The 11,109-nt window shown below is 57.7% G+C and overlaps 1 protein-coding gene across 1 annotated transcript; it reads left to right on the top strand.

Moving 5' to 3' along the window:
• The first annotated feature begins 96 nt into the window (after window positions 1-96).
• On the top strand, window positions 97-10,483 carry FAM234A (family with sequence similarity 234 member A). Its single transcript, XM_066640679.1, has 12 exons — window positions 97-296; window positions 2,039-2,335; window positions 2,440-2,568; window positions 2,678-2,857; window positions 3,941-4,071; window positions 4,819-4,951; window positions 5,072-5,213; window positions 6,856-6,996; window positions 7,567-7,645; window positions 8,997-9,149; window positions 9,769-9,877; window positions 9,960-10,483. Exons 2-12 carry the CDS (start codon window positions 2,077-2,079, stop codon window positions 10,169-10,171), a joined length of 1,668 nt encoding a protein of 555 aa, XP_066496776.1. The 5' UTR covers window positions 97-296; window positions 2,039-2,076; the 3' UTR covers window positions 10,172-10,483.
• Window positions 10,484-11,109: the final 626 nt, after the last annotated feature.

Raw genomic sequence — 11,109 nt, forward strand, 5'->3', positions numbered from 1 at the left:
GGAAAGCCGGCCGGCCGGTTCGGAGGAGCTGGAGCCGCAGCTCACCCCACCCGTCGTCGACTGCGCGCATGCGCGACCTCAGGTGGAGCGGCGCCGTAGTGCGCATGCGCGACCTGTTGAGAGCCTCAGGACCGGCAGTGGTCCAGCCCAGGGTCGGGGCTCTCTGCACGCAGCGGGGGGAGCGCGGCCTAGTCCCGCCCCTGGGGGCTGGCGATTGGTGGACGCGGGGCAGTGACAGGCAGGGAGCCCCTGAGGGGGCGTGCAGGAGTTGTGCCTGGGCCGCACTGGGAGGCCAGGTGGGTGGACCCGCGCAATGCTTGGGGAAGCTGGTGGACCTGCGCTGCGGACCCCCTGCTGGCCGTTACCCCCCGCCCCATTCCAGCCAGTCCCAGTGACCCTCCCCCCATCCTGCCCCTCCCCCACCCTCTTCTGCCCTTCCCTCCCCTTTGGGTGACCCTCACCCCCCTGCCCCATCCTGCCCGCTGCCCCATTTCCTCCCCTTTGGGTGCCCCCTCATGCCCCTCCCTGCCCTACTCCACCCCAATCGCTCCTTCTCCCCAACTACCCCTCCCTCCCCTTTGGGTGACCCTCAACCCCTTGCCAACTTGCCCCTCCCTTCCCTAGTCCACCCCCTCATCGCCCCTTCCCCACCCGCTTCTGCCCCTCTCTCCCTCCCCTTGGGTGTCCCCCTCCCCATCATGCCCCTCCCTGCCCTATTTCACCCCATCATCCCTTCCCTCCACCCTCTTCTACCCCTCCCTTTGGGTGCTCCCTCAATCCCTCCCCATCTTGCCCCTCCCTGCCCTATTCTACCCCCCCCCGCCGCCTTTCCCCCAACCTCTTCTGCCCCTTCCTCCCCTTTGTGTGCCCCCTCACAGCCTCCCCCTCGTGCCCCTCCCTGCTCCATCCCATCAACAATTTGGAGGCCTTGTCAGTGTGCCTTGAGATGAAAAATTGCTGCCCTGCCCTGTTTTGCCCCTCCCTCCCCTTTGGGAAGGGGCCCCAAAGAAACTATGTACCTCCTGATACAAAATTCCTCTCCGAGGCCCTTCGCATACTTCCTCCTCCTCCCCACAGGTGACACCACGGGCAGGGGATCACAGGGTAGGCCGGCGGGCAGGAGGGTGTGCCTCCCTGGCAGACGACTGCAGCAGCGCAGCCTTGGTGTAGTGTGAACTCAGCAGAGGGCAGACCTCTGCAGCCTACCTGTCAACTGGAGCCCCCAGGGCAAGCAAGGCTGCATTCCTATCCAAGCTTTTCTGGGAGAAAGCTCCATGGGAATTACTCTGAATAGACATGCATAGGATTGTAATGGGACTTATTTCTGGGTAAATATGCGTAGGATTGGGCTCCAAGCCTCCTCAGCATAGCTAGAAGGGGGTCACAGCACTAAGCATTTCTCAATGTTTGTCCCCCACCGTACCACTTCACATGGTCTACCTATTGGAAATACCACCAGAAGTAACTGGTGATGATGTCTTCACCCGTTACATCTGTATTGGGAGTCCGGATACCGCACGACAAACACTGGTCAGGGCAGACAGGAGGGCTTTTTCAAGTGTGCGACAAGTGCGCTCTTGAGCTCCGTCCATTGAGCTGAGACTCCTATCACTGCTCATCGCATTGCATTGCTGGTCTTGCTGCCAGGCGGTGAGGGTCTGGGGGCCCTGTGTGTACTACCAGATACCATCTGAAGTACCACCAGTGGTATAAGGACCGCTGGTTGAGAAACGCCACGCTAAGTTTTTGCAGGCACCGGAACGTGGGTGGTGAGAGCAAAACAGTGGCTGGAATGGCTCCAAAGGGAAGGGGCCACTTGCACAGCACATTCAGGCACCTTCAAAAACTTAGTGCTGTGACCCTCCTCTAGCTATGCCACTGGACCTTCTACTGAGCCTGAGGCTTCTGCTCCACTTGGGGCCTTTGGAGAAAGTTTTGAAGGCAGCACTGGAGGGAGAAGTTCCAGCACTGTGGTCCTGACCGCCTGCCCCACCAAGCTTTTCCCCTGCATTTCAGTCTGTCCTTTCTGCTGCCACAGGCCTTCCAGCCCCTTCAGAACCATCAAGCCTCCTCAGGATGGAGAGCAAGGACCTGCAGGCAGAGATCCACCCTCTGAAGAGCGAGGAGGGGAACGCTCCAGGCAAGGGCGAGGCCAACTGTGCCGAGAAAGTCGGGGTCTTGAGGACACGGGGTCGGCTCTCGAGTTGGCGCACAGCAGCCTTCTTCCTCTCACTCTTCCTGTGCCTGACAGTGGTGTTTGCCTTCTCCTTCATCATCCCCTGCCCCGTGAGGCCCATCTCCCAAAAAACGTGGAACAGAACCTTTGACAACACTGGTGAGGTTCTGGTTGGGCAGACCAGGAAGGAGCACAGGCTGCCTTGACAGGGCGTTGCTGTTTCAGGGCCTGCACTGAGACGCCCCTTCCTGTTTTCTTTGCAGTCGCATATCAGTTCCTGGCCACAAGAGACGTAGACAGAGACAGCGTGCAGGATGTTCTCTTTGCCTTCCAAGCTTCCAGTGGTGGTGACAACAGCAGCGGCGGCCTGAATAGCTCCTGTGCCGATGAAGGTCAGGGGCAGGAGTGAGATCCAGGGCGGTGGGCTAGAGGGGGACGTGCCCAGGATGGAGTTCTTGTGCCTACCAAGGCTGAGTGTGGTGCTGCCTCTTCTTCCTGCAGGCTTTGCGTCCCCTTGCGCTTTTTTGACGGCACTCTCCGGCACTGATGGCAGGACGCTCTGGCAGAAGCCGGTTGCTGAAGAGCCCTTAGTGGTGGACTGCTCTGTGGAAAGTGATCGCTCCCCGGGCTGCCTCGTGGTGGGGAAGCCGGGCTTTGTAACAGTCCTTGACCTGAATACAGGTAGGCTCTGCTGGCATAAGACATGGTGATCCAGCTCTCCTTTGTCTCGGGCTGGAGGCTCCCAGCCAAGCATCTTGGGCCCAGCTTTGAGGAAACAGCCCCACAGGCATCCCACACAAGGGGTCTGCAAGCGAGGATGCGTCACGTTCATCAGAAAAGGGGGCTTAGTGAGGGCCATTCTGATGGCAGGTTGCAGAAAGCCAGTGCAACTTTCTTCTAGGCAGTGGGGTGACTTAGACAAATACAAGGTCACCCTTCTAGAAGAATGGCATTCCTTATGGGGAACCGCCCATGCAAAAGGCTGTGTGCATCATCCTATACTGTAAGCAGCCTGTGGTGAATTGAAGCCTTTGTGTGGCGTTCCCACACAGTCACCGGTCACAGACGCTGACTGAATGTGTTGTGCATGGGGCTTGGCTACTGCAGCGTATTGCTAGGGACACAGAGCCTCTAAGGTCCCCTTGCAAGTGCGATGCCCTTGCAAGCCAAGTAGTTTAAAGCGGCCTAGATAACTGGCCACCAAAGGCCCAAATCCTAACCCACTTTCCAGCACTGGCATAGCTGTGCCAGTAGGGCGTGGGCTGCATCTTGCAGTTGGGGGGCACTCATGGATGCTTCCTCAAAGTAAGGGAATGTTTGTCTCCTTACTTAGGGGCTGAATTGCCCTTATGTCAGTGCTGGAAAGTGGGTTAGGATTGCACCCTAAGTGGTTAGCATTCCACGGACTTTACAGGCTGGCTGCAAGGGGTGCTTCTGGTCCTGCTGTGGCTTGCGTGCTGTGCTGGGCATCCATGGAGCTATCGCCAGCAGGTGGGAAGGGGAAGGAAGGTAGCCAGGCATGGGTCTCGGGTCTCATTCTGCAAAGCGGAGATTGGGGCCTTGGTTGTGGCAAAACAAAGAGGATGTTTGGGATGTGTGGCTGTGATCGAGTGACCCCAGCAAATGTTCAGGGCTCCAAAGCAAAGGGAGGTGGCAGCAGGCAGTGCGTGTGTGCTTGTGGCCCTGAGGAAGGCACGGGGGGGGTGCACTTTCCTCTTCGTGAGACCTTTTCCAACAAGCTTTGCTCACTCCTCTTACTCCCAGGCAAGAATCTGTGGAAGCAGAGTGCCGACTTTGGAGCAAATGCCACCGTGCTAAAGCCGTTGCTGGAGGTCCCAGATGTCGACGGAGATGGTGCACCCGACTTCTTGGTTTTAACTGCCACGGGCAAGGAGGTGGGTTGGTGGGGGACCCGGAGCAGGGAGTCCCTGCCGCTCCTGTGCCTGGCAATCCCCATACTGACCAGGGTTTGGCTGGGCAGCTCAGATAGGACTTGCGCCTGGCTTCTGCCTCTGGCTCGGCCCGCTCCAGGTGACATAGAGGTAGAGCTGGCTGCCAGTGGCCAGCTAGTCTTCACGGCAAAGGAACGGGGCTGGCAGCCAAAAGGGCGGCCCTCTCGGATCTCTCCTGGCCCTCCAGAGGCTTTGCGTTTTGGATTTGGAGGACTGGTCAGTGACCTTTTAAACTGGCTATTTGGGGAGGGGGGTGTTAAGTTGCTTGACTCATCAAGAATCAAAGGCCACTTGAGCCTTTTTGGTCAGGGAGAAGCTGCAGGTCTGTTCCCTGTTGTGCTGTTTGTGGCCCGTCTGAGCCCTTCTTACCCCCGCATGGCAGTGCAAACGCAGGTCATTTTTCTCCTCTCCCCTAGTGCCCCCCCCAGCCACCACTGTGCTGCACTTGCCTGCATTGACCAAGGCTTGTGCATGGAGGGGGGAGGTGACAGCCTGCTCTCTCCAGGATTGCTAAGCTGGCGGCAGTTTCTGTCTGCTCGGGGTGGGGGCAGTTGGATGGTTCCAAGCAGGACAAATCATGGTCTCAATTTCGATGGCCATTGTGTGGCTCTGCTGAGCCTTTTGGGAACCCCAAGGGCTGCAGCGGTGGGAGGGTAGCCGAGCCATTGTGATTTTTACCTGTCTCTGCAGATTAAGAGCTGGTTCTTTTCGGGAAAGCACGGCACCCTGCTTGGATCCCAGGGGAGCTTGAGTCTGCCTGGGTGGATTGGCCACCTCCTGCAGGTGACCAAGAAGGGCGCCCACTATGTGCTGTTCTGCACAGGTGAGAGAGACGGTGGTGCCTCAGCCCAGGGATGCTCCTTGGGCTGGGAAGGGCTGTGGATGGGGGGGCGCTGGGGGGGACCACCGGTCACCTCACTCTGCTTCATTTCTCTTACCACAGCCAATGCTCTGTACGGCTACTCAGTTAAGGAGCTCTACCACACTGCCATTGGCTTGGAGAGCCACAGGGACCTCAGTCTGACAGAAGATCCCCATTGGGAGGTGGCCATTGACAGCCTCTCGCACACTTTGCCCTTGCTCAGGTACCTGCAGCTGTTCCCCTCCTCCCTCGGCCTTCCGATACTGGGAGGACCTGGAAAGGTGATGGAGACAATGTGAGAATCCTTCAGGATAGATGTCCTCTGTGCAGTGCCGGGTGAAGCGAGAAAAGTCTCAATGGTGAGGGGAGCCAAGAACAGAGCTACGGGCTATCCAGAGGACTGTGGGCGTGGCATCGCACCAAAGCTGGAGCTGGCTTTTGGCATTCCCACATTTCTCTGTACCTCTTGGTGGGGATCCCGGCCTACCTTGCAGGATTGTTGTAATTTGTCATTCTCGTCGAGTTCTTCTCTTTTCGAAAAGAAAAATAGAGTATGAATGCGAAGTGACAGGAGGAAACCAGAAGTGAAAATTTTCCTCAGAGCTGGGTTGTGGATGGAGCCACAGCAGTACATGCCTGGTGCAGTTCTGCTCGGGGGGGGCCTAGTGTTTCTCCTCCGCAGTTTGGGCTCCAACCCCACTTTAACTTACGGAATGCGCCACTGCCCCAGAACGCCCCCTCTGCCCTTCTCTGTCAAGTGTGCGCCTGTGTCCTCAGATTCTCTTCCTTCCACCAGGTTTCCACAATGCCCGTTACGTTTTGCTTTCATTTACCCCGTGCTCCCCAGCTCCCCTCTCAGCTTGGAGCACTGGCCCTGCCCTGTGTCCTTTTCCCTTTGAGTCTTTGCTAATGCCTGCCAGGTTCTCCCTTGTCCCGCTAGAACGACCCGGAACGCTTGCACTCTCCTTCCTCCTTTGTCCCGAACCAGAGTCTCCTTGCTCTCTCTTGGCTTTGGAGCGCTATAGGCATGGTTCCGCGGATGGTGAGAGCCATGGGTGGGGTGGCGAGGGTCCTTCAAGCCTTGCAGGGCGTTGAGGGGCCCTTCCTGCTGTTGGAGGCTCCCCCCAAGCTTTGGTACGCCGAGAGGCTTCAGCAGCATCAGGGTTTCAAAGCATGCTGTACCTCCATGAGGCCTAGAAACGTGTTCCCCCCCCCCAAAGAAGCTTTTTGGGACTGGACTTTGGGCAGCCAGTGCCGACCCGGGTGTCTCAAGATGAGCTTTTCTACCATCATTATTACCAGTTGGTGGATGCCTCCTCTATGGAACAGACAAAAAGAAAATTTTGTCTGTTTAGAACAGGCAAAAGAAAATATTTCTTTACTCAGCGTGTGGTTGGTCTGTGGAACTCCTTGCCACAGGATGTGGTGATGGCGTCTAGCCTGGACGCCTTTAAAAGGGGATTGGACAAGTTTCTGGAGGAAAAATCCATTATGGGGTACAAGCCATGATGTGTATGCGCAACTTCCTGATTTTAGAAATGGGTTATGTTAGAATGCCAGATGCAAGGGAGGGCACCAGGATGAGGTCTCTTGTTATCGGGTGTGCTCCCTGGGGCATTTGGTGGGCCGCTGTGAGATACAGGAAGCTGGACTAGATGGGCCTATGGGCTGATCCAGTGGGGCTGTTCTTATGTTCTTAACTACAATTCCCAGGAGGCCTTGCAGGTCTCTTGTTATCTGGCGTGCTCCCTGGGGCATTTGGTGGGCCGCTGTGAGATCCAGGAAGCTGGACTAGATGGGCCTATGGCCTGATCCAGTGGGGCTGTTCTTATGGAAGCCTCTTTTGTCTCCCATTTTGCATTTAGCTCTAGCGAAATTCATTACCTGAAAAAAATGCCTGGAAAGTCGGGAACCAATATTCTGGTGGTGAGATCAGCCATGCTGGAGCTGCTGGACGGGCAGCACCTGGGCTCAGTGTGGGCCAGCAACATCCCCCACACCTTAAGGTAATGCCAGGGAGCTGGGCTCCACTCTTGCAACCAGCTAGGGGAATAAAGCTCTCTTTTGCAATCAAACCTTGGGCTAATTCTGGGGGGCCCTCTGGGCTTTGGAGAGCTGCTTGAGGGCAGACCTGGGCACCTGCCAAGCTGCAGGACAGGGCAGAAAGGGTGGGGAGAGAGCAGCCACCAGTGTTCCCTCTCTGCTCTAATGGGAGCCCTGCGTAGCTGCCCTTTCGCAGTCCAGAGGGGCCCCCACACAGCCAGAGTAGGCTCTGTTCACCTGGGCTAAGATTTGTGGGAATGCTGCTGGCCATCTTGCTTCAGGAGATACCCCCTCTCCACCCAGTCCAAGTGCTTCACTCTGTCCTCTGGCTGGGATGGACAGTGTGGGAAGCCGGTCAGAGCTGTGCTCCGTCAGGGAGGGGAGACGTGCAGATAACCAGACCAGTGAGTGGAAGACAGGCGTAGATTTCCCAAAGTCCGCTCCTCGGAGCATGCACAGTGGAGGAAGAAGGGAGGCTCCTACCCCCAAGGATTATTGCTTGCTCAACCCCCTTTGTCTCTTCCCGACTGCAGCGAGCCAGTGTTTGGGTCCTACGATCGAGACACTGTGGACATAGTCATCGAAAGCAGAGTCGTGCCCGACAGGAAGAAGGTTTGTCTTGGAGCTTGGATCATGGGTGTCTGGTGGGCAACATGGGGCCAGGATGATCTGGTGGGTGGCAAAGCCAACTTGCCACCAGAGGCTTTGGGACACTCCCACCTGTTAGATGCCACCGCCTTCCTTCCATGTGCCGGAGGGCCTGGGCTGCTTCCTTCTATTTCTTCCCCGGATGCACTTGGACTGGTCTCCTGTGTCACTCCACCAAGTGATTCCCACCTCCTTCAGGTTACCATGACCAGTGCACAGGCTATTGGCCGCAGCAAGGTCCAGTAGCAACATGCGAGTCACATGAGATCCCAAGACAGTCTAGAACAGTGATTTTCAACCTTTTTCATCTCATGGCGCACTGGCAAGGCACTAAAATGGTCAGGGCACAGAACCAGATTTTTGAAAATTGACAAGGCACACCATGCTGCCAGTGGGGGCTCACATCTCCCGTTGGCCCTATTAATAAATGACCTTCCCCCAGATTCCGGTGGCACACCTGTGGACCACTTGTGGCACACCGGTGTGCCACAGCACAGTGGTTGAAAAGGGCTGGTCTAGAAGGTCACCGTGAAATTGCGACACGGGGATTCACCCTGAGGCAAAAACACTTGCTTCGCTGTCACCTTTAACTGCACCACAGAGCGAGAACGCTGGCCAAGGCAGCCGGAACTTCAGCGCTTCCCTGCCACTGCTGTGGAAGCTGAAGGAGCTGCCTGTCACTCCAGCACCTGCCCTGCACTTGAGTACGTGCCTCTCACCTACACATGAGAGGGCAGGAGGGCCAGTTACAGGGGGAGTGGCATAGGTCTGCTGTTGCTGCTATGCCACGCCTGCTCCCTCCTGCCTGCAAGTGGAATCAGGCTTATGCAGAACTGCAGCAGCAGCATTGGAAGTCGCTGAGCCTTTGAGAAGTTCCACCGCTGAAGCTCCAGAAGTTTCTGCAGGGCTCAAGTGGTGCTGGTACCCCTGCTACCTTGGTATGATGTCCAGCCAGCTCAAAGAGTGGAGGCCCAGAGCCCAAGCAGCTCTCCCAGTACCTCCATCAGCACCCCTGGAAACTCCAGTGACCCTCCCCGCCCACCGGTTACAAGTCAGTGGAAAGAGCGTGTGCCTCCTCCCTACCCCTGAGGCCACCCCCGCCACCTCCCCACCACCGATGTCAGAAGCCAGGGGAATCGAGTAGGGCCAGGAGGAGGCATTGCCACTGGGCTGCTGGCCCCCAAGGATGAGTCACCAGCAGCAGCCCCCCCCCACCCCAGCATAGAGAAACAACAGAATGCCTGCAGACAAACACACGCCAGAAATGTGTGGAGACCCCAGGCAGCCCCTTTCAGGCGGACCTTCTCTTCTGCAGGTCATGATTGTCAAGGGCAGTTCTGGAGATGTTGACTGGGAGACGGAGCTCCTCTGGGGACCCGGGACCCCCCAGGCAGCCACACTTGCTACTGTCAATCACCGGTCTGTCTTCCTCTTCTGGGGCGCCCACCAGGAGGACGCCAACGCAACCGTAAGCAGAGATGGCTCTCCAGGGGCTGGTGGGTGTCGCTGTGCCTCACACACAGCAGGGCACACAGTCCGCATGCCAGGCAGGGCCGTAGGACTCTGCCTGCCAGCTTGGATTGCTTGGGTGGCTTCCTAAGGGTGAGCTGTGCGTCTGGGAGTGTTTTGAGCCCTCCCCCCTTCCCATTCTTTCTGGAAGGCTTGTTTGCCTTGGTGGTCAGCCTGAAGTGCCCCCCCCCACCCACTTGGGGAAGCCCCATCCTTCCAAGGGTGACTAGACCGGTCCTCCTGGCCAGAGAGAGCGGCATGCCAGCCTCCCCTTCTCCTGGGAGAGAGCCATCGAGGAGCTGCCCTTCCTGTGCCTCCTCAGTCACATGTGATCGTTCTGGTGGTGGATTGTCCCTGTGCAGCCACTTGCCCAGCTCAGGACAGAGTGCATGAAGACCTGCCATGGCTGATGCAGCCGCATGGGAACCATTCCCCACTCAGTTTCTGCAGAGGAGTGGCACAAACTGGGTTCCCTCGACCCTTCCGGCTCTGGTGGAAGCGCCTGCCTTGGTGTGTTTGTGCTCGGCCGGGGCCGATTTCCTGCAGCCTGGCCTCCACCCCTCTTTTCTTGGCTCCAGAAATCAGAGGGGACCCAGCAGCAGCATGTCCTGTACCTGTTCCATCCTTCTTTCACCAATGTCCTCTTGGAGATGACTAGTGTCCAGGAGCCCATCGTGGTCTTTAAGGGTGAGTGAGTGTCCCTCCCTTCTCCCTCCCCCCCCTTGACCTGGCTGGGAGTCATGACACCACCACCTCTTGTTGATTCCAGCGGCACTTCTTGAGCGGAGCCGCCACGCCTGCTATCTCCTGCTGACGGGGCCCCAGGCTGGCGGGGTCCCTGGGCAAGTGGTGGTCTCCAAGCGGAAGCTGAAGGAAGACATAGGAGGCAGCCGTGTGATCTGGCTCAACCGGTTGGCCCAGGATAAAGAGCAGAACGTCAGGGACCACTTCCTCCGGATGAGATACCGCAGCCTTGGGTGATGGGCAAGAGGCGGCAGGAGCCCAGGCCCAGGCGAGCCAAGACTGAGGGTTTCTGCTGCTGACCACCAGCCCACACCCAGTCAGAGACTCCGAGGACTCTAGGGGGGCTGGGAATGGTCTGAGCCAGAGATACTGCTGTTGTGGGCAACTGGAGAGCTTCCTTTGTGCAGCCTCCTCTCCCAGCACCTTCCTGCCCACAGCTGGGGCCAGGACAGCTTCTGCCGGGGGGGGGGGGGCAGCAGGCTGTGGTCCCTTGACTGACACTGGGCAGGAAGTGCTTGAGATGAATCTAAAAATAAAGGGGCATCAGGGCTGGGAGTGGGTGGCGCCCAGCCTGGCTCCTGCCTGGGCTGTCTCCCACTTGCCTGGGCAGCTCCAAGCTGCCACCACTACCATCACCTTCCTTCACAGGCTGGCTAACTCTCTTTAAATCAAGGCAGGGTTTGCCAGTAATGGCAGAGTGGCTAGCATGGTGATGAATGGGTGTGCTTGGGTGCCCAACTTCCCCCCACTGTGTGAAATGCTGCTGCTCCAATGTGGAAGTTTGGGGGGGGGGTTTCCACTCTTCAGCCACCACTTCCTCTCCTGGAGCACCGAAGAGGCCTGGGAGGAGGCAGCCAACCCATGGGCATGCTCTGCCTCGACTCCCTCCCCACCAGCTCCTTGAAGCCCCTCACCCCTTGTGTGTGTGTGTGTGTGTGTGGTTTTGTCAAGCAGCCAGAGAGGAGCAAAACTTCCTCCAACCTGCCAGCACTCTAGTGGCTGTTTTCCTTCTGCCTTGACTGCAGCTCCCTCTAGTGGTGATGGACGATTAGAATGGATGTGTGTGGCTGCGCAGTTGTAATTTATTGCTTCTGGGACAGGGATTTGCTGGGGCTGCTGTTTCAATAAATCCTACTCATGGCCTACAACAGTGTTTCTCAAACTGTGGGCCGCAA

Source organism: Tiliqua scincoides, chromosome 13 (genome assembly GCF_035046505.1).
Source record: "Tiliqua scincoides isolate rTilSci1 chromosome 13, rTilSci1.hap2, whole genome shotgun sequence".
NCBI classification, from domain to species: Eukaryota; Metazoa; Chordata; class Lepidosauria; order Squamata; family Scincidae; genus Tiliqua; species Tiliqua scincoides.

Bases quoted from the DNA above. Each gene is read 5' to 3' on its own strand.
- FAM234A (XM_066640679.1), top strand. From the start codon at position 2,077: ATGGAGAGCAAGGACCTGCAGGCAGAGATCCACCCTCTGAAGAGCGAG. The intron at 4,952-5,071 runs GTGAGAGAGACG...CTCTTACCACAG, and splicing joins CTATGTGCTGTTCTGCACAG to CCAATGCTCTGTACGGCTAC. The intron at 7,646-8,996 runs GTTTGTCTTGGA...TCTCTTCTGCAG, and splicing joins TCGTGCCCGACAGGAAGAAG to GTCATGATTGTCAAGGGCAG.